This window comes from Copadichromis virginalis, linkage group LG22 (genome assembly GCF_057382275.1).
Source record: "Copadichromis virginalis isolate Kocher_CV1m ecotype Utaka linkage group LG22, C_Virginalis_male_GT1.1, whole genome shotgun sequence".
Classification (NCBI taxonomy): Eukaryota; Metazoa; Chordata; class Actinopteri; order Cichliformes; family Cichlidae; genus Copadichromis; species Copadichromis virginalis.
The window spans coordinates 19,192,677-19,214,028 of NC_140638.1; the positions used below are offsets into that span (position 1 = coordinate 19,192,677).

General features: G+C 43.5%; 2 protein-coding genes across 6 annotated transcripts; both read left to right on the plus strand.

The window, feature by feature from the left end:
* The first annotated feature begins 5,991 nt into the window (after positions 1–5,991).
* matn1 (matrilin 1) lies at positions 5,992–10,789 on the plus strand. Of its 3 annotated transcripts, none has more exons than XM_085445785.1 (10): positions 5,992–6,175; positions 7,599–7,783; positions 7,875–8,039; positions 8,137–8,359; positions 9,170–9,301; positions 9,409–9,581; positions 9,668–9,899; positions 9,989–10,141; positions 10,221–10,298; positions 10,423–10,789. In XM_085445785.1, exons 1-10 carry the CDS (start codon positions 6,088–6,090, stop codon positions 10,470–10,472), a joined length of 1,479 nt encoding a protein of 492 aa, XP_085301911.1. In that variant the 5' UTR covers positions 5,992–6,087; the 3' UTR covers positions 10,473–10,789. The 3 variants fall into 3 exon arrangements, with proteins under 3 accessions (XP_085301911.1, XP_085301912.1, XP_085301913.1); XM_085445786.1 differs by having other exon boundaries at positions 9,173–9,301; XM_085445787.1 differs by having other exon boundaries at positions 9,179–9,301.
* Positions 10,790–12,110: 1,321 nt separating this feature from the next.
* sesn2 (sestrin 2) lies at positions 12,111–21,288 on the plus strand. Of its 3 annotated transcripts, XM_085446092.1 has the most exons (11): positions 12,113–12,953; positions 13,820–13,885; positions 14,504–14,692; positions 17,648–17,830; positions 18,645–18,866; positions 19,043–19,178; positions 19,257–19,372; positions 19,502–19,585; positions 20,078–20,184; positions 20,277–20,421; positions 20,660–21,288. In XM_085446092.1, the coding sequence occupies exons 1-11, from the start codon at positions 12,618–12,620 to the stop codon at positions 20,744–20,746; spliced, it is 1,671 nt and encodes a 556-aa protein (XP_085302218.1). In that variant the 5' UTR covers positions 12,113–12,617; the 3' UTR covers positions 20,747–21,288. The 3 variants fall into 3 exon arrangements, with proteins under 3 accessions (XP_085302217.1, XP_085302218.1, XP_085302219.1); XM_085446091.1 differs by having other exon boundaries at positions 12,111–12,953; positions 19,043–19,372; XM_085446093.1 differs by lacking the exon at positions 12,113–12,953 and adding an exon at positions 13,366–13,427 and having other exon boundaries at positions 19,043–19,372.
* The last annotated feature ends 64 nt before the right edge of the window (positions 21,289–21,352 follow it).

The following is a 21,352-nucleotide window of genomic DNA, read 5'->3' on the forward strand; positions in this document are numbered from 1 at the left end:
GTGAGACAACCACGTGCCAGTATCTGTAGCATTAAAGATGCAGTTTTTCAAATGTTCCTCTGCTGGGGAGGAGAATGGGTTTGACTGATAGTCTGTAATCTGATGGAGGAAGATCACAACAGTGGATTTTAGAGCAGAGTTACTCCAGACAATTACTAATACAGCCCAAAGCCTTAATCTGTGTTGCCATCTGCTGTGTTCTCACACTTACTGCACTTGCACACCCTTTATCTTTAGTATGCAAGTGAGTAACAGAGGCTTGTGGAAACCAAATCCCTATATGAAATCACACCTCTGAAAGAGCTGAAGGCTTTTTCCTGAGACTAAAAAAGACGTTTGGGAGCAATGTGACATTTCCTTGTTCTCTGTAAAATCAAAGGTTTCCTGTTTTAACTCTAGTTAATATTCCTGGTTCGTACTCCCGCTGTTTGTAAAGTTTGAAGTACAGCTTGGAATGGTGTGGGAGTAAGAGAAGGAGATATGATGAGAGCAAAGAGGAGGTGGCAGGGACTGAGGGAGCAGATAAAGGACGGGGGAGATGGAGGGACTGAGGCAATCTGCTGGTCTAGGAACAAGGGAGGAGAGCTGAGATGAGCTGTTGCTATGGGAGGAGAAGAGGATGATGGGTGGGCTCTGCCAGTAGGCGTGGGAGGGAAAGAAGATGGGGATGAAGGAGAAGTGTGTTTGTAGCACGGGGAGGGGGTTCTGGGATGAACAGAACTGTTGGTTATGTAAGCTCTGTATTTGGTTTTTAATGAACCTCTCTTCCTGCTCACTGGCTACTGAGCTGTTACTGTTGGCAGGAGACGAGCAGCATAAACACACACACACTCGCGCACATACACAAAAACTTCATTTGCAGTGCAAAAATTTCTTGCATAAGAAGGCACGCACAGAACTTTATTTTGTGAAGAAGTGAGGGCTCTCTTCAAACTCAAGGAAGAAATGTTTTTACTCGGGCTGAAGTCTGATACTGATTGACTCTTTTTTTGTGTAGTACTCGTGCTATTTACATAATTTCAGAGTCCTTCATGTATCACTGAGCTTACACATGTGACTGAGGAGCGCTTCATGTCGGGTTACTCTGTAGTTATTTTTTCCAGGACTTCCCTCGTGTGAACAGAGAGCGTTCAGAGCACAGCTGGAGGGAAACGACTGTGTGTGTGCGTGTGCAGATATGTGCATACGTGTGTGAGCACAGGTTTGGGATGCTTCTCTCCAGCCCGATCCCACCGTGTCAATATTTACTCAGTATTCTGAGATTTGAAGAAAGGCAACTTGTTTCAATATTTATGGATGTGGTCAAACATTAAATCCTCCCACTCTTTCCAAAAGCCGTGACAGTATGCGTGCACACGCACCGACTGACGGTTAAAAAGTAAAAGAAAACCCCACACTGCTCGGTCAGATCAAGTAATGGAGTTTATTGATATTGGTGGATAAAGTTTATTGATATAACAGATTGAAAGTAATGATGTTGGTTGTAGAACAAAACCGAGACACAGTTTGGAGTTCCTCCAGTCGCCTGGTTCAAATAGCATTAAACTGTTGATTTTTTCGTTTGTTTTTAGAAGATATGACAAACAGACTTTGTTGGGATTGGAAGAAGATGGGACACGAGGGCGAGTTGCTCAGGAAAATAACACCCTATTGGATAAAATAAATAGATTTGTGTGTTCAAGCGTGGCTTTAAAAACGAGGACAAACAGTGGAAGGTCCAGATTTGACAGCGATAAAATATCTCAGCTAACCTTGTTGATAGTAAATATTTCCACTAAAAGTGGCATTATTTGTATGCTGCCTTATGAAAATGCTTAATGGCACGCAGTGAGGCTGAGATGGAGGAATGTGTTTGTTTTACACTTCTTTCCATGCACTCCCCGGGTCTGGCAGTACTATTGTGATGATAGTTTTCTAAACCGAGCACCTTGAAATGGTTGGCAGAGAAAAAAATAAACTTACAGGAACGTTTCCCTTTTTGGGGAAAAAAAGCAAATACATCGTGTCTTAATATTAGATTTCTATTTTGCTACAAGAAGGTAAACGGATGGGTTGGAAAAAGGAAAACCTTATATAACTGTGTAGTTTGAGCTGATTGTGGGTGTCCAATGAATGATCATTATTTTTATTTTATTTTTTTAATGGATTAGTGCTTAAAAAGACTGTTTTTCCAAAGGTTTCATAATCTCATAGAGCAGCTTTGACTTGGGTGGTAAAGGGGAACTTCTACTAATCGGAAGGTGAGTGGTTGATCCCGGCTTTTCCTGTCCACATCCCAAAATGTCCTTGTGCAAGACACTGAACCCGAACGCCTCTGTAATGCCAACAAAACCAGGCTGTTTACCATAAATACCAGGCAATAACTCCAGGACTCCAGGGCTCATTCGGCTGAAGGACTGATGAGCTCATGCCATGGTGAGGCATCAGACATCCATCTGTCTTTCTGCAGTTTTTCCTGCACTATTGGTCAGAATCAAACTTACCAACAATGATTGGCCAATGGGTCTTCACCCAAATGAAGCTCAAGGTCACATGTGACACACACATACACATTTTCCCAGTATTGGTTTGCTTGTGTCTCCCATGTTACCATAATTAATGACTTTAGGGTCGGTCGAGAGCTAAGGCTGAGGTGTAGGTGTAGTATTGAGTCCTGGCAATACTGACTGTAACAGGGCAACAAGCTGGTTTGTCAATCCATTATGACCAGTGTAACTTCAGGTTTCAGTGTTTCACAGTATGATGGTGACAGATTTTCCCCAGCCTCTGCGTTTTAGATGATAAACCTACTAAATAATCAGGCAGTCCTTGTGTTTTGTACACAGGTCATGAAATAACACTGAACAATTCAGCAGCCACTGAAATTACATGTGCTGGTGGAGCTGTACCATAATTTCCAGTTCTAATGATGGTTAATGGCCTAATTGCAGGTATCTGGCATAGATGCTCACTGCTGACTGGATCTTCTGTAAATGTACTAAAGTGGAAAGTACAGTGTTTAAATGCATAGCAACTACTACACATGCTTCAAACCCCTCCATTCTCTCTAATTCAATAAGATCTAAAGGCCTTTACACACCGGATGTGTTAAAAATATATTTTTTTATGCCACCGTTCACTCCCTGATTCACACCTATTTATTTGTACACTCAATTAAGACTCCTGACCTCAAACACTCTGATTCACTTGATAAACCAGATTAACTGTGTTGTTGCTTAATAAGAAGGACCCACAGGTAGAGTGCTCAGCTCTAAACCAAAAAAGGTGTGTGATTAAAAAAACAACTGATAACTCAGCTCAGTCTCAATCTTTTGCTGGGGTGTTTTCCTCCAGTAGGCGGGCAGCGAATGACACAGGCAGGTAAGTTTTCTAGGATAAAGAAGGAGAAGGCAGGTGAGTATAGATTCAAGGATTGGTAACAAGGAAGCATTAAAACACCTAAGCACCTCTACCACACTATATTACTTCTACCACAGTATGCTAACAATCTGATAACAAGTGCAGAGAAGAGCCAGGAGGAGGAAGCACAGTTAGTGAAACAATCACACACCCACACGATAAAGAGAAGCTAGACCAAAGGGCGGAGAACAGACAGAAATCAGGCCAACACCTAAAAGCACAGGGGACCACAACAAATTTGCCCTGGATATAAAATTGGATTAAAATATTTATCCTAAATTGTTGTTGAACGACTTTTTTCTCAGTCAAGCAAAACCACCTTTTTAAAGGTGGCATTTAAAATTTTTCTAAACTAATGATTAGCCAAAGATTAGGGAAAAGGTAATCTAGTTAACTGGTATTCACAGTCCTTCTCTACTGTCATTAAGTAAGATCTGCTCTGCAGTCTTTTGAATCATTTTTCCGTATTTGAGCTGTTCTGCTCGATATCTGTGTGACTAAAGCCGTGCGTCAACACAGGATGATAAGGGTTACCCAAGGAGAACTGAACAGGGCTGTTGAAGGACATCAACCCAGCAGCAGGACTACTATCTGCTCCTTTGTTTGTGGAGGAACAGGAGGAGGAGCACTGCCTGAGCCCTACAAAATGACCTCCAGCAGGGTACCCGTGCATGTCTCTGACCAAACCTAAGCTAACCTAATCAGGTTAACTTTAACTGGCCTCTCTGTAGAACGTCTGTGGGATATGTCTCCTCAGATGATCACTGAGCCACTCCCAAACTGGTCATGATGTTGCAGATTTGTTCACACCTGTCACAGGTGCTCAGTGTAAACCTGTGAAGAGAACAGGGTGCCAGTGGTGGACCTGCCAGTTCAATTGCACAGTGCTGGGATGCGAGCAACATAATCGTTGTGCCCTTGTGACACCTTCATGGACTCTGTTTCTTTCAGTGCTCCTCCAGTTTATTGCCCAAAGGAGCAGACACTGGTGCTACTGCTGGGTTTATATCCTTCTCCTCTATCTGTCTTATTCTTACCCCTGTTAGCACTTTAATTTGCACCAAAACAAGTGAAATAGATTCACAGTGGTTTTCACTTCCTTAAATGAACAGACTGATATCCCTGAAGTTTCGCTGACTTTGTGTTTTACTGCGATGAACGAATATTCCTGTAATGTTTTTGAGCAGAGTAGTTCTCAAATGCAGGTCCGGTTCTTTCAGTTACCTGCTTATGTTTGCCCAGCCTGCCGGTAGACAGTGTTACATAACCTGTGTCTGTGTGTGTGTGTGTGTGTTACTACATAATGCTGTGCATGTGTGATGTATCTTCTCTTATGAGCCAAACTGACCATTTCCAGAGATGACACACTGTCCAGGAATAACATCTCTTCTCTTTTTAATCTCTAACATTTCACCACTATTACACACACACACACACACACACACACACACACACACACACACACACACACACACCCTGTTCAGTTGGTTTTGCAGCATGTTCACTTGGAAATCTGACTAACTGGTTACTGTACAGCCAGAGCCCCGACTCCTCTTCCCCTCACAGACTCCCTCCTCAATTGCGGCTTGTTCAGTGAGTTTGTGTGGAGGAGGAAGGGGGTGGGTGGGGGTTCAGAGGAATGTCTGCTTGTGTGTGGGGAAAAGAGGGGTCTCTGTTGAGTGTGTTTGTGTGGACTCTATAGCAAGATTAAAGATGTGTACATGAACTTATTGATGAAAGTGTGTTTTGCTGCTGTGTTTACTCCAATGGGGCCCTGCTGCCTGTCATACAGTGGAGAGTATATACCAGAGAAGTTCAGGAGAAGATGCTGAAAAAAGGAAATCTGATTTACCTTTACTCTCATTGTGTGTGTGTGTGTGTGTGTGTGTGTGTGTGTGTGTGTGTGTGTGTGTGTGTGTTTGATCTGTCTTATTATAAAACTGATTTTGAGGTAAAAATGTTTCAGAAGGGTTTACAAATGTGAAGCAAGGAGATTGAGAATGACACTGAATACTGAAACTCAGAAACCAGGAAATGGATTGTATACCTACAATTTAAAATTTACAGAAAAATGCGCACACACACGCAGCTCAACGTGTAGAGCAGCAGGAACACTGTAGGCTGTGTATGGCGGCTCTGCTTCACTTCCGCACAATAAATGTGTGTTTGCTATACGAGGGAACACGGATAGAAAAGAGGAATTCATGTCGGTGTTTATTTGAGCTTTGGCCAAATCCAACCTGGGGCAGCAGCACTGGCGCGAGCCCTGCACCAAACCCCAGCCGCTCCTGTACCCCCAGCCAGACACGCACATACTGTAACCCACTGGGGGACCGGTGCGCACACACAACAAAAATTTACCACCTTCACATACACACTTACCTGTCCATCCTAACCATATCAAGGTGTGTTTGTCTTTCCCTGCCCACCGTTTTAGGTCCTCCCAGAGCAGGTATTTCCTTCTCTTTCCCACAGACGCACACTCATCCGTGCACACACTGCAGCTTTAGAGGGGGGTTGTCTGTGGGCTGAGTGTGTGAAGCTCGTGCATTGATAACCTGCAGCTCAGAGTCGCTTGGTCTCACTTTGTGGCCGTGCCCATCGCTTGGAGCTGCGCTTCGCTTTCTTTTCTGCTTCCCAACTCTAGGACCGTCTGCGGCCGCGCTCGGACCCCCCGCCTTTGTCACCATGACGCCCATCCAGCCGTTGTTCCTGCTGTTGCTTGGCCTAATAGGAGCCCAAGCTAACTTAGACCTTCGCACAGCCGCCGCCATGGGTAAGAATAATGACCTTTAACCCCTAAAGCCTATGTCTTAACTCCTGTTGATTGTGTGATGCTTTGCTTCTAACACCCGTTTGCCTTTTATCATCATAAAAGTGAACTCATAGAGCAGAAAAACCTCACACAGCTTTTAAAAAGCGAGCATTAGTCTGGTCTCAACAGGTGAGAAATATTGCTCTGATCATCAGTTTGCCTTTTAGGTGAAGGACATAAAAATTTTTTTTGAGTGGTTAGAATCTTTTTGTGTGTTGTGTGTGAATAGGCTGGATGAGATGCTGTATCATCATACATTTTTTTGGGGAAAAATGTATGATGGTTAGATGTGGATACTAACTTTCTGTATATATCATAGCTATTTAAGAATGATAAGTAAGGGACTGGGAGAAAAGGTAAATGGACTGGTTCTTATAGCACTTTATGCAGCTCAACTCTCCTCATTCACCCATTCATACAAGCACTTTTTTACATGCTTTCTATTCAACATTCACACACATTCACACTCTGATGGATACATCGGAGAGCAACTTGGGGTTGGTATTGTGCCCAAGGACATTTGGCATGCAGACTGGAGCAGCCTAGGATCAAAAGACCAACCTCATAATTAGAAGATGACCTGCTCTACCTCCTGATTAGTAGATGACGTGCTCTGCCACGTGAAAAAAGGGGTTATGATGTTCTTTCAAGTCGTTAATTTGTATAAGCACATTTTGGATAATTGTTTTGTTCAGGATGGAGTGTGGCCGTTGCTGTTTCTTGCATGTCAAAGATTGAGAGGAGGTGTACAGAAGGAGAAGGGGGAGGAGGGAGGGAGAGAGGTGAAGGGCGAGGAGGGAGATCAGTGATATGCAGTAGACGCTGGCTGCAGTTTGCTTAATGATGCCAAAATGCCCGCGTTTACACTGAAAATGCTACGGGTCACCAGCCGTATCGCTGTAGCAAAGCTTAATTTCATCACACCTTTTCTAAAAAAATCTGTCAGAGTCCATGTTTTTTTTGTGAAAATGTAACCACACCTCACGCCTTTTCTTGGTGGAATCTAATTATGGATTAATTATTGATATATTCATGCAAGAGATACTCAACAAGCTTTCTGAAAACACTTAAAGTGGGTCAGTGGCTCTTTTTGTGTCCTCTCTCCATCGCAGTACTTTCACCTTTCCCTCTCTCCACCCTTGCTGCCTCTGTGCGTCCTGTTTCCAGCCCTTCCTCTCATATACATCTCACCACTCTCCATCACCTCTGCCCTCCCCTTTTCCTCTCAACAGCCCTTCACTCCATGCTCCACCCACATCTCCCCTGACTTTCATGATCTCCATCCATCATCATGAGGAATGATGGAATGAGGAATAATTTATAACTTTATAAAATGAATATGAGATTACGGTGACATCTGAGTTGCTTTTCTCTTCACGTGTAGCGGCAGGTTTGTGCAAAGCCCGTCCCACCGACCTCGTGTTCATCATCGACAGCAGTCGCAGTGTTCGCCCCTCAGAGTTTGAGCAAGTTAAAGTCTTCCTGGCAAAAGTCATCGAGGGGCTGAATGTTGGACCCAGCGCCACTCGTGTGGGAGTTGTCAACTATGCCAGCCGCGTTAAGAATGAGGTTTGGATAAAGTTTAAAAAACGATTTCCGACGTTTCTGATTTGTTTTCTCTCATTTCGATCTCACTCACTGCGCTGTTGTGGAACTGTAGGTGTCTCTGAAGACCCACCGCACCAAAGCCGGGCTGATCAAGGCTGTGACCAAAATTGAGCCGCTGTCCACCGGAACCATGACTGGCCTGGCCATCCAGTTTGCAATGAATGTTGCCTTCAGTGAGGCCGAGGGCGCTCGTGCAAAATCTTCTGACGTCGGCAAGGTCTGCCACATGTTTAGATGCGTTTGCACGTGAAATTCACCTCTTTCATAACCGCAATGGTAACTTTATAATCTATTTTGAACCCTCACTGTCACAGGTTGCCATTATTGTGACAGACGGGCGTCCCCAGGACAATGTAAAGGATATAGCTCAACGTGCACGAGACGCCGGCATTGAGATTTTTGCCATCGGTGTGGGACGCGTGGACATGAACACTCTGAGGCAGATGGCCAGCGATCCTCTGGATGACCATGTGGACTATGTGGAGAGCTACAGCGTTATCGAGAAGCTCACCAAGAAGTTCCAGGAGGCCTTTTGTGGTAAGAGGGGGAGAAGGAAGAGATGAGAGAAGGATTAGAGATGTACTGTAGGAGGTATAGATACAGCAGCAAGAAAGAGGGATTCATTATATGCACACCTTCATTCCTGTGGAGAGAGCTGTCTGCTGCTCCCCTGTACTGAGGGTAAGGTGTCTGGACTGTCATCCTTTTCATTCCAATTTATTCTTCTCTCCCTTTTGTCCTCTGCTCATCCTCGACAAGATTACAATGTATTCATTCAGTCCTTCAAACTCATTTAAAATTCCCCACAGCACGAGGGCATTAGGGTAGAAACAACCTTTTGGAATGAGATTTAGTCCTGTTCTTCAGTCAACTCTCACATAACCGAGAGGCGAGACTGATCTATCTGTAATTACCGATCCATTAGTGCCAATCATTAAGCCTCTAATTAGTGATGCCCTTCGGCGCTCCCAGTCTGCGGCAGCTTCGACTGCTGTTTGCTTCTCGCTTTGCGGCAGCCAGCATCGCTGCACGTGCAGATGATGAGAGCAGCATTATCATAGTGTTGAGGAGGAGCCTGTGCATCACGTTGAAAAATCCTCCAGAAAACTGGATTTTATTAGCTTAAGGCTGCTCCGATCTTTTCCTCCGTTTGCTTTAAGGCTCCACTGGATTTTTGCATCATCTACATATATTCAAACCTGTTCAGGTCAACTGCAGGTCACAGTGGATCATTAAAAAAATCAATGCTAGAATTTCCCATTTTCAAACTGACATAGTTTTATTTCTCCCTCTAACCCTACCTGCCTGCCCCCTCTTATGTGTGTGTGTGTGTGTTGTGCATGTAAGAAGACCTAGTGTCTGACCTGTGTGCCACTGGGGATCATGACTGTGAGCAGGTATGCATCAGCACACCAGGATCATACAAGTGTGCCTGCAGAGAAGGTTTTACCCTCATGGACAATGGTCGTAGCTGCAGTGGTGAGTGGGTGTTTGTCTCAGAAGGTATGTGTCCAAGTATGATAAATATGCTCTGACATTAACATGCCCCGTGTGTGTCCGTGTGTGTATGTTTTGTTTTTCACCAGCTTGCAGCAACTCCGCAACAGACGTTGTGTTTCTGATCGATGGCTCTAAGAGCGTGCGTCCTGAGAACTTTGAGCTGGTCAAGAAATGGATAAACCAGATCATCGACAAGCTGGACGTCAGTGAAAGCAAGGCTCATGTCGGACTGGTGCAGTACTCCAGCACAGTCAAACCGGTACGAGTCAGTTTTTTCTTTTTTTACATTAGAGTAAGCATTTTCACTTCCACCCTCATCATCATCCTAATTCTGCTCCACCGCAGGAGTTTCCCTTGGGCCGCTACAACAACAAGAAGGACCTCAAAGAAGCTGTGAAAAAGATGGCCTACCTGGAGAGGGGAACCATGACAGGCCAGGCTCTCCGTTATCTGGTAGAAAACAGCTTCAGCCTTGGTCAGGGTGCCCGGCCTGGAGTCACAAAGGTGGGCATCGTCTTCACCGATGGGCGCAGTCAGGACTACATCGGAGAGGCTGCCAAGAAGGCCAAGGAAAACGGTTAGAGGGAGTGGGAAGGTTACGTCTAAAGCAGAATAAAAATATATACTTATGTGAATCAGATGAAGGAACGAGCGCGTTCATTGCAGGCTTTAAGATGTATGCTGTCGGAGTGGGCAATGCAGTTGAGGACGAGCTGAAAGAGATTGCCTCTGAGCCAACCGGAGAGCACTACTTCTACACCGCCGATTTCAAGGCCATGAGCCAGATTGCCAAGAAGCTACAGATTAACGTCTGTAATGGTGAGAAGTTTTAAACAAATGTGTTGTTATACTTCACAAATCACACAAATCTTTAACCCGTGTGTTCTTGGCTCCACAGGTGACCCTTGTGAATGCGACTCCCTTGTAAAGTTCCAAAAGAAAGTTGAAGCTGCCCTACAGGCACTAACAAAAAAACATATCCTTTATGACAGGTGACACTGTCTGAGGATATTATTTTGGGAGGGAGGGTGTTAAAGTTGTTTTCGCACTGTCTGATTTATTGACTGCCTTCACAGTTTCTCTCCTTGACAGAATCTTACTAGAGAGCATGTCGAAGAGGATCGCCTTGCTGGAGAACAAAATCGTCTAAGGACTCGTATCCCATTACTCACATGCACCCATGTACAAATACAAACACACATACACACACACAAAATTTACTTCCTGTAAAATATTGAAGACACACCCCTCTCCATATCAATGTGTGTGTGTGTGATAATCCAGGCCTTGGCTCTTTCCTACCCCTCCAAACCACCTCTTGTTTTTCTACACTTCTGCTCTTGTCTCTTCTACCCTTGGGACACAAACGTTGGTTACCACATGAACATGCCTCTCTGTGTGTGTTTGTGTGTCTGTTTGTGTGTGTATGTGCCCTGAAGGTCATCCTCCAAAGCCAGCCTGTGTGTTTGCTAATAAAAGTCTTCCCTCATAGGGAAACGGTGATGGAACGCTGAAGGGTTTTTCTTTGTTGCTGCCACAGTGTTGAAGTTCCTGAAACCCCAGAGAGTGTGTGTCTTGTCATGTCAAACGAAGCAGCACATCACCTTCACTTGTTTGTCTGTTTATATGTCACTGTCATATTTCCCTATTCCTTCATCTTCTTCATTTTTTTCTCCTATCATCCTCACAAAAGTTATCTTGCATTGTATATGATATATACAGGTAAATTAATATAAGATATGTCTGATACTAAGGACACATCATTGATTTCTTTTTATTTTCCTAAATAAAGGTGATTCAGGAAGTAAACAGAAAATTGTGAAACCATTATATCCCACTCTAGAATTACACGTGCACATACAGACACAACAAATAATTTATACAGTTTTAGTTACTTTAATATAAAAGATTGTGGAAAAACCCAGAGGTTCCACAACATGGTTTCCAGAGGACCAGAAGGACTGGGTTGATATTGCCAGCATGTCTGCCACACATTAGCTCAGTGACCTGATTCAGCACACAGACATTTTAGGTACTTCCCAGGTGGCAATGTCCAAGACAAAGTCCGAGATGTTTGCGGTAAAGTGCTGGGTTCTTGTATAATTAAAGGATTGCTGCAGTTGTGAAGGTAACAGAATGACATCAGCTAATCTACCATTTAATTTCAGTGATTTTGACTAAATGATAAAAGTAATTATATCATCATCATACATATTAACCCTGACTGGTGTCTGTTTCACATTAAATATTAAACTTAAGCTTTGTCATTTTTGTAATATCAGTAATTTTATGACCTTGCTCAAGGCTTTGGTAATTGATGGGGAATGTGTAAGTTTACAGCTTGCATAATTAGTAAACACAAAATACTATCCAGGTAAAAAGACTAATTGGGATCAATGTCTTTTTCAAGAGAGATCTAGCCAAGATCGCAGCAGAAATTGCAGAAAAGTATAATATAATAGTTCTACAGATATACTATGTGTCCAAAAAAAGACTGGAGTGATTACAGTGTAGAACACAGAGTGGGTACAATAAAGCAGAGTCATAAGAATACTTTCAAAACAGGTGATTTCTTTATTTTATATATATCCCTTCATGTATCATCTTGACTAAAACCTGTTTATCAGTATGAGCAAAGGCATTAGGAATAAAATAAAATAAAAAAACCCGCCTGAAATGAACACATGCTCACTTTGTAAAGAAAAGAGAAAACAGCGACTTATGGATACGCTGTTACTGAGAGTAACATTTAAAGAGACAACAGCCGCCTGCTGTTTATCACAGGAAAGTTGCGCATACGTCACGATGACGTTGCACGGGGGAAGCTCGCCAAGATCTGAGCGGAAGGAGCGTGTGAAAACTCTACATTATTCCCGGTGCCTTACGCAAGATAGTTTTAAGTTTAACTCGGCATTATGTCCACGATGCCCAGTCCAAATATAAATCAGCGGCTCGCGTTGTTTTCATTACCGGAAATCGTCATAGCTGCGGCTGAAAGAGTCTGCAGCATCTGCTAGCGTAGCGAGCTAACCGCCGCCGGCGTTCACGGTCAGGAAGCCGGGTGGGAAAAAAAAGGTGGCGCTCTCTGAAGGTGGTTCGTCGGTGTTAATAATTTGCGAAGCAGACGATTGCGCAGTAAAAATAAGAAGACCGGCGGCAGATACCTCGAGGTTGTGTCAGTGAAGAAGAATACATGTTTTCAGCTAACGTTAAGGGTTAGCGTTAAATTAATACTTTAGGCTAACTGCTGCTCGGTAACGACAGGCAGCTCAACTCTACAAAGGTGCTCCGGGACATGGCCAGTAATCCCGCGGCTACCTGCCAGGCTAATGGAGGCAGCAAGCCGGGAGGAGTGCCCGCCGCTCGGCGTTCGTGTGGCCACCGGTCCGAGTCTGAATCTGAAGCTGGACCGACTTCGAAGAGCTTAGCGCGATTGTGCAGCAGGGATGACGGGGAGCGGAGAGCGACTCTGGAGGAGTTAAGCCAAGGGGTTCTCCAGTGTTTAGACCTGGAGCGGCACGGCTCGGAGCGACTGCGTAAACAAACTCTTCTGCATCTGCTCCGGCTGTCCAGGTCGTGTCCGCTGCAGGAAGTACGGGAGAGAGCCGTCGAGCTCCTGCGGACCGCACAGGTAATGCATGCACAATTCACCGACAGACTTCCCCTTCTTCTGTGAGGTTTGCAGGCCGCATTAACTGACAGATAGGGGGGAAAAAAATCTTACTCCAATAGCGCTCGGGCACCTTTTGTACCATTAAAGGACTTTTAGGTACTCTCAGGAGGACTGCTTTTGCTTTGCATGATGACGTTATAAGGTTAGGTAAGGGTAGGTTCACCTCTCTCATCAGCTGATGGTGATTTTTATTGCTACCGGACTGCTGCTGGTTTCATCAGACTGTAGGTGACGCAAGACTCTGAAGCGGTGTGCACAAACAACCGGGCCGGACACGCCCCCTCCCGCTGCCTGAAAAACACACCACCAGCAGACACGGCCCAGTGTAGCTTCTAGAAATTAAAAAGGCAGGCTGCTTTAGACGCCTTTCATTTGTGTTTGTGCTCAAAATAACAAACAGGGCAACGTTTAGCGTCCGAGCTTCCGATGTCAGTGAGTTTTAACGCGTGTTTTGGTTAAACGTGGAAGTTTGAAGCGTGCTAGTTACGAAACGGGTGTCCTGTTACGGTTCAAAGAAGGTCTAGGCAAGCTAAAGGAGGCTGAGGCGTTGTTAAGCTGAACATATTTCATATAAGCATATCAGCGATTTGGATAAATGTGAATATTTACAATGGTAAACTTTTTTTGTGCATGGAAAAAGTCTGAAAAGGTATTTTTCGCGTGTCAGTCACAGAAATGAGCTGCGTTTGAGGTTGATTTCCGTAGACAAGATGAATCCTTTAGGGTTGATTGGAATCTTGACTGAAATTTTGATAAACCAGAGCAATAATCAAGTACAAACTGAATGATAATTACGTGTTGTTTGTGTCTTCTTTTGTTGCCAGGAGCAAGGAGTCCAGGTACCTCGGGCTCTGGCCTCAGGTCCAAGTGCCTTTATCCCTGCAAAAGAGGTGTGTATGCAACTTAATAAAAAAGAATGAGTTTCCGGATTACTACAAGTATGTTTTTGCTATTTCCATTGTTTGTGTGTCAGACTTGCACCCTGTCTAGATGCCAGATTGTTTTTTTCCCCCCTCAGGTTGATGTCAGAGTGGCACACAGCTGGCCTTCATGTCTAATCCTGTGATTTTTACAGGGCTTGTTTCAGGTTGCTAACATAATGAACTAACAGCTGTTACTTTGAACTTAAGCTTTTCATATAAATATAATTGAAATGTTCTAAACTTAAAAATATATTTGAATCTCCATTGGCCTACATTTTTTTCCCACAGGGTTTTTTATGTAAGTTTATTTTTAAATTATTTTCCGTTTTAGAAACGGACATACGTAATGACCTAACAGACTTGCTCATTGAAATGATGCTATTTATTCTGCTGCAATACTACACTGCCTGTTGCATTCAACAGATGCAACACCCGAGCTGAGTTGCCAAAGCTAGTGGCTGATAATGTCTTAGCTCATAATGTGACTCATTCAGATTTCTTTTTCTTTTCTTTTTCATAAAGAAGAAGAAACCTTAATTAAGTTTACTCAGGATTCAGTTATGTTTTGTTTTTTTTCCTCTTTAGATTTTAAAAGGAGGGCCAAACCAGGATGTCCTGATTGAGTCTTTTCTTTCGCTGGGGCGTGTGGATCACATCTCTATGGTCATGGCGATGCACCCAGCCTACCTCTGCTGCTTCCTAAAGACCCAGCATGCTTTGTTGGAGATGGACGGCCCCTTGCCCCGTCACTGGAGACACTACATTGCTGTCATGGTAAGAAAAATGTTTTTTAGCCTCCAACTTTAATTACTTTTCAGCAGAAAGCTGACAAATTGCTTCGAACGGGGTTTCATCATAATTTGGACTGTTTGTAAAACACTATTCAGCCTCCTTTAAGGTCTTTTGTAGGAGAAATGTGAAATAGTACATGTAGTTCCTTAAAAAGAAATCATATGTAGTGTGTACTGCAGCCATGTGCATGCACGATGAACCAAATAAAGAATTAACAATTGTGAACATCAAAGTAAATTCTCACTCTCAAACAGACGAGATTGTTATTTTAGATTTTTTCCATCGTAGTAGTTCTGACACTTGAGGTTAAATCGTTTTGTCATTGATACAAAATGATTATAGTTCTTTGGTCTCCATTTAATCTTTTCTACTGTTCAAACAAAATCTTAGAGTAGTGTGTGTGTGTGTGTGTGTGTGTGTGTGTGTGTGTGTGTGTGTGTGTGTGTGTGTGTGTGTGTGTGTTTTTAAACACCAGAACCTTTAATTGGCCTGATGTACTAGTTAGAGCAGTGGGTAATATTGGTGGACTTGATGTGTGATGTTTGGTACGAGTTCTGAGCATTTGAGTGTGAATGCTATGGAAACACACTTATGTGTTGTCTGACGGCAATGACTGTGTGTGCAGGTAGAAGGCTCAGGTCCTTTGTTGTCCTCTGTCTTCTCTCCGGGACCTTAGAAGTCTCACTTAGAGGATTACAATTGCAAGCACTGATGTTAATGGTCCGTTTTCAGTAGGGATAGAATGAAATATAAACACAGCAATAAAAACTGTATTGCTTCCTCCTGCTACAGCAATAAACTGGTGCTAAATACTGACATTGTTATTAAATGCTGCAGGCGTTCTAAACAGTTCTAAACCACCACATGTTTGACTTTCCAGAATTCCTGCTTCATGGCTTCTTGTCGTGACACATAGTAATGTGTAGGGAAAAGAAAAACAAATGAGAACGTTAACTAAGTCAAAATACCAGATTACAGTGGATTATCACATAATTCCTGCTTTTTTTGCTTTTCACCCCTCAGTCATAAAAGGCTGATGGGGTATTGTCGTCACCCCACTGAACGGGCAGCTATGTGGACACCCAAGATTGTAAACATTAAGAACGAAGCTACGAAGGAGTTTCAAATTGATACCATAGGTGTGTCTAAACATCTCTGAAGAGTTTGAATCTGTGACCTCGAGGTCAAGGTCGGAGCTCAGGTTTCCTGAAAGTCTTGTGAATGGGAAAACTTGAGAAGGAAGACCCCAAGGATTTTGAAGTTGATACCATACGTGCTTCTATTAACAATCTCTGAGGAGTTCGGCTCTCAGTGACTTTGACCTCAAGGTGAGAGGTCAGGTTTTCTGAAAATCTTGTGAATGACTTAACAACTTGAGAATAAGGCGACATAGGATTTTGAAATTGATACCATAGGTGTGTCTGCTAGGACACTGAGGGGTAGCACCGGCTGTTGCCAGTATTTTCCAGTATTTTCCCTAACACCAGCTCCCAGTTTGGATCCTGGAGACAGACCCCCTCTCTTCTTTTAAGATTAGTCTGAAACTTTCTTTTTTAATAAAACTTATTTGTAGTTTTCACCTGATGTCAGAGCTACTGGGACACAGCTGCCTGGAGGGTAAAACAGAACTCTGGTCCATTGTCCTCCAGTCCGTACTTTGAAAGCTTTCATCCTGGTAGCAGTGCAAGCTGAGGGATTCTTTACAAGATATAGGTAGATGTCACAAAACTGGAGCACTGGGAGAGACGTCACCACTATCAGGGACTTTTTGAAAAAGCTGCAGAGGCAGAATATGCATCTCAAGTCCCCAAAATTCACAGTTCTCTTTATATCTTAGTTTTTCCGCCATGGATGGATAATCAAAGTGGTCTTAGCTTGTCCTGCAGTACTACTAACTGTCTCTTATTGGTTGTGATGGCAAGGGTAGCGTGTTGGCTAGTTGTTGACTAAAAACTATGAATAGTTATGGCTGGATTACATGACCCTGAAGCTTCCTTATTAATGCAGCTGTAGGCTCAGGCTGCTCTGGACTTCATTTCCCACTCTCCTCTTTTCACTCCTAATGCAATGTCACCAACTTTTGTCCCAGCTGGTCATGGTAGATTGCTCCCCTGCTCTTAGCTTGGTGCTACAGGAGATTTCTTCCTGTTAAAAGGAAGTTCTTTTTTCCCCCCACTGTTGCTGAGTGCAGATCTTTATATTGTAAAATAAAGCACTTTGGAGCAGCTGTTGTTGTGAATTGCAGTTGTATTAAATTGCAGTTGCCTTTATTACTGACGGAAATGCATTATTATAATATTGCAAGAGAGAGAAAGTATGCTTGTTTATAGAATTTTGAATTAATGTTAAGACATTTTGTAGTATAACCTGGGAATGTAGCTTCAGTTAGATGTTAATACTGTAATATTATGATGCTGTGCCTTGGACTTATGTTTTTTCAATTTGAAAAATGTTTATACAGATTTTTGCTATACTGACTGAACTCAAATTTGAGATGTGATCATATATTTGTATAATAGAGTATTTAGAAGGTCGCATTCTTAATGCTTAAACATCTGCATTCAGTTGGCAAATAACACACGTTTTGGTAATGGTCACTGAACAGTAATGGCAATGAAACCTTCAGGGACATTCAGAAATTGTTTCATAGCAAAACAGTAAGACATCCAAAGACTGTTAGTGCCTTTCTGCTAATGCGATCTATGTGTCTTCAGTATTGCTTCACATTAACAGCCCGTAACACTTTAGAAATACCACTCACTGCACCCACCTGTGCAAGTTCAGCTGTGTTGTTTTAACCTCTGACACTTTCTCTGCATTATGGATTTGTTGCACACAGATATGTGAACAGAGAATGTGTGAAGCGTTGTTTTCAGTGGTCAGGGTTAGAGTTTCTCTTCCCCGCTGTTAACTTGGACCGTTCTTTGCGTCTGGCAGGCTGCAGCTCGGCACCACTGCTCATACCTGGTGCAGCAGCACAGCGCAGGCTACTTGGAGGCCGGAGGGGAGGAGAGCTGGCTAAGCGGCCTGGAGCACGCTCCCGCCAAACTCCGCAGCCTGCAAACACTCAACAAGCTGCTGGCACACAGACCCTGGCTCATTACGCAGCAGCACATCCAGGTCAGACACATCTCCCGCTCGCCCACTCACTCCCTGTGTCTTACTCCAACTCTAATTTCTGACTTGAATCCAAACTCACTCCCTCAGTGACTCAGCCGCTATTTCCTGTGTGGTAAACACCCAATTGTCTTCCATATAAAGAGTAGCAGACCCTATCATTTTGCATCAGCACAGACAGGTGTAGTTCCGCCTCTCTAAATCTGATACCTAGGACTGTGAGAGTGAAATATCTGATTTTCATTACCATAGTCAAAAGAATTGACAATGACAATATTAGTGTGATATCTTTTTTTGGGGGGGGGGGGGCGGTTTGCCTTCTTTGTCACAGTCACCCCAGATGTGTATCTCAACGGAGATAGCACTTGAGTGTGCTTAACTGTGCACGCTGATCACCTGAGTCAGACAAGCACTGGGTGACTAGTTTGAGCAAACCCTAAATGAAGCCGCCTTCGTGTGTTGTTTCTCTGTACAAGGTACCACATTGTTGGCATGCACAAAAGTCTATCTGCAACTGCTTTTAAAAGATTAACTTGAGAACCATCTAACAGGATCAAACATAACACTGATATCTTCTTAAAGTTTAAGTGTATCAAAGTGCTTCCAGTAGAATTTTCTACTGTCTAAAATTGCAGTTAAGGGAAATTGCTAAATTAGATAATGCGGCTTATCTTTAGTGCAGACAGGCAAATCAAACCACCAACAAATGCCAAACCGGTAACACCCCCAGCAAACTGGTCCACAGCCTGGCATTAATTTCCAGCAAACACACAATCTGAAACTGCATGAGCCCAACATCTGCCTATCTGTCCTGCAGGAACTGGTGTGCCCCGGAGCAGAGCCTCGCTGGTCACTGGCTGAACTGATACACGCCGTGGTGCTCATGGCGCACGCTCACTCGTTGTGCTCGTTCGTTTGGGGCTGTGGTTTAAACCCAGAACCTGACCACATTGGGGGCTACACCTTTCAGCCTCCATCACTTTCTCACAGTCCTCACAGCCCCGCACACAGCCCCGCTCACGAGGACGGCAGGCACGAGGTGAGTCAAACAGATGTTCTGATCTCAGGCCTAACAGGCTTAAAATGACAGGAGGGTGGAGGTAGTTGATTTAAAGTTTAGTAACAGCCAAAAGATACCCACTCACTTAGGAAAGAAAACTGCGAACACACACTGAAACAACAAAGCGCCGACTTCATTTATCTGATCTTCTCCAGCTGGCTGATGGAGCCGTGGAGGTGGAGGTGCTGATGAAGAGGATGGTGGAGCTGCAGCAGCAGCAGGAGGAGGAGTGCACACAGGAGGAGATGGTTACTCGCTTTGAAAGGGAGAGGAGCGAAAGCATACCTACGGGTACAGATCTGACTGCTTACCCCTGCATCACTCTCAGTCACCTGTTGACTCACCACTTCCTCTCTGTTGTTGGTTTAGCGGTGGTGAGGGGCGCTCCACCTGACCTGGTGTTGCGTCTTGTGGAGGAACCAGAATTCAGATATGAGGACTTTGCTCCCAGAGGAGAGCAGGCACCACCCACCATGCGAGCACAGGTAGTTTAAGGCATATTTTTCCTTTTTTAAAATCTATGTCAAACTTATTATAGTGAGCAACACTCCTTGATTTTTTTGTGCCTTGTGTTGTAGATGGTAACGTTGTTAATGGTTGTGTCTCATGTGTAGGACTATTCATGGGAGGACCATGGATTCTCTCTGCTTAACAGGCTCCTGCCAGACATGGGCCAGCTATTGGATGAAAACTTTCAGGTACCATCACCAAAGGCTGCTGTGTGGGTGATGTGAAAGGTCTATCTCTTGAAGTGCATGTTACACTACTTCACCTAGCTGAGACTAAGAATGGGAGGAGATACTGTTGACCTCCTTGTTTGTTTATACACTTGAAATAAAACTGCTTAGTGTCAGGAAAAAGAAGTGGGTGGTGAATACATGTGTATTGTAGAAAAGGGTTTTCCTGGCTTAGAGTAGACTGCAAATACACAGAAATCTTTTTATTTGCACTTATTCCAGATCATTCGGTAAATAAACAAATGACTGACACCAATCCCAGCTCATTTTTCTTTTGTGAATTTTACAAGCATCACCTGGTTTGGTTAGACTGTATATAAAGGATGGAGGTCTGAAAAGTGAAGCCACTTTTGGAAGTGTTTAAATCTGTATTCTGTATAATGGTCTACAGGAGGTGATCTTCTATAAAGTTATAAAAAAGTGAACTGAGCAAACACTAATGTGAATTTGCAGATTGTGTGCAACTTGACCTACCACAGGATGGCCATGCATGAAGGCGTGGATACTCACACTCTAAGAAAAGCTCTGTGGAACTACATCCACTGTCTTTATGGAATACGGTGGGTGTAAAGGTGCCACCCATGCAAAAGTTCAGCCACCTTTAACATTTCTCTACTGTAGCATTAACATTTATGTCACTTCGCAAGTCCAGATACGATGATTACGACTACGGCAGTGTGAACGTGTTGCTGGAACGCTCTCTGAAGGTGTTTGTAAAAACCATGGCCTGTCACCCCGAGCAGACCACAGCACGCATTTACCACTCCTTCTGGAGACACTTCAGACACTCTGAAAAGGTATGACAAGTTCAAACAGGCACTTAACCTGGCCTCCTCTGTCACGTATCATTTGACATTTTAACACGTCATCTCTCTTTGGTACCCTCAGAATCAACTAATGTATCATTTGGCATTTTAGTGCGTCCTTCCTTTTTTAAATGTCATCAGAGAAGGAAGTGTTACAGCGTGTCACCTTGTGAACTGAAGGAAATGACATGTTTCTTTTCATTTTTTTTTCTTCTTTTTTTGGGTGCAGGTTCATGCCAACCTAATAGTGATGGAAGCCCGGCTACAGGCGGCACTTCTCTACATCTTACGAGCTATTACACACTACATGAGATGACAGCCTCGCTTCACTTGCACACATTTTTGCAGATGCTGAGCCAGCTGTGATTTACACCACAGTCCAATCCTTGTACACACACACACACACACACACATACACATACACTACAGTGAATGTTTGCTCATTCATATCGTATGTTTCAGTGTTAATGTTTTGATGCTGCTTTGCGCCTGGAATGTCATGTATTTAAATTGCGTTACCATTTTTTTGTCTTTATTTTGTTCCTTTTCTTCTTTTTTGCACTGAAGTCTATCATTAGGTTTTAATTTCACACTTGAACCTCAAGTGGTGCTGTCTTGCACACATTCTTGTCACACAGACGCCAGGTGCAGTGGTGCAATTGGGTCTGGCATATCAAAATCAGTGTGGTGATTCAGATTGTTTTCATTGCTGAATGTTTGCTTGTCAGACAAACGCCATTGATCACACCAGTACTACTGATGACTCAGTCCTCTCTGTCTGTTGCACACTGAGGCTGAGATGAGACAAACAGCTTGTATTTCTATATACAATAAAAGTTACTTTGTTATCAAAATCAACAGTGTTGTGTGTGGTTTTGTTTTTTTTTTTTTTTTTAAGTCTTTCCTTCTTATAATGGATATG

What these genes read in the sequence shown, in the direction of transcription:
- matn1 (XM_085445785.1), top strand. Translation starts at nt 6,088, where the DNA reads ATGACGCCCATCCAGCCGTTGTTCCTGCTGTTGCTTGGCCTAATAGGA. An exon ending in CAATGGTCGTAGCTGCAGTG is followed by an intron (nt 9,302 to 9,408) that starts GTGAGTGGGTGT and finishes GTTTTTCACCAG; the next exon opens with CTTGCAGCAACTCCGCAACA. An exon ending in ACAGGCACTAACAAAAAAAC is followed by an intron (nt 10,299 to 10,422) that starts ATATCCTTTATG and finishes ACAGAATCTTAC; the next exon opens with TAGAGAGCATGTCGAAGAGG.
- sesn2 (XM_085446091.1), top strand. Translation starts at nt 12,618, where the DNA reads ATGGCCAGTAATCCCGCGGCTACCTGCCAGGCTAATGGAGGCAGCAAG. An exon ending in CACTGTCTTTATGGAATACG is followed by an intron (nt 20,185 to 20,276) that starts GTGGGTGTAAAG and finishes TCGCAAGTCCAG; the next exon opens with ATACGATGATTACGACTACG. An exon ending in ACTTCAGACACTCTGAAAAG is followed by an intron (nt 20,422 to 20,659) that starts GTATGACAAGTT and finishes TTTTGGGTGCAG; the next exon opens with GTTCATGCCAACCTAATAGT.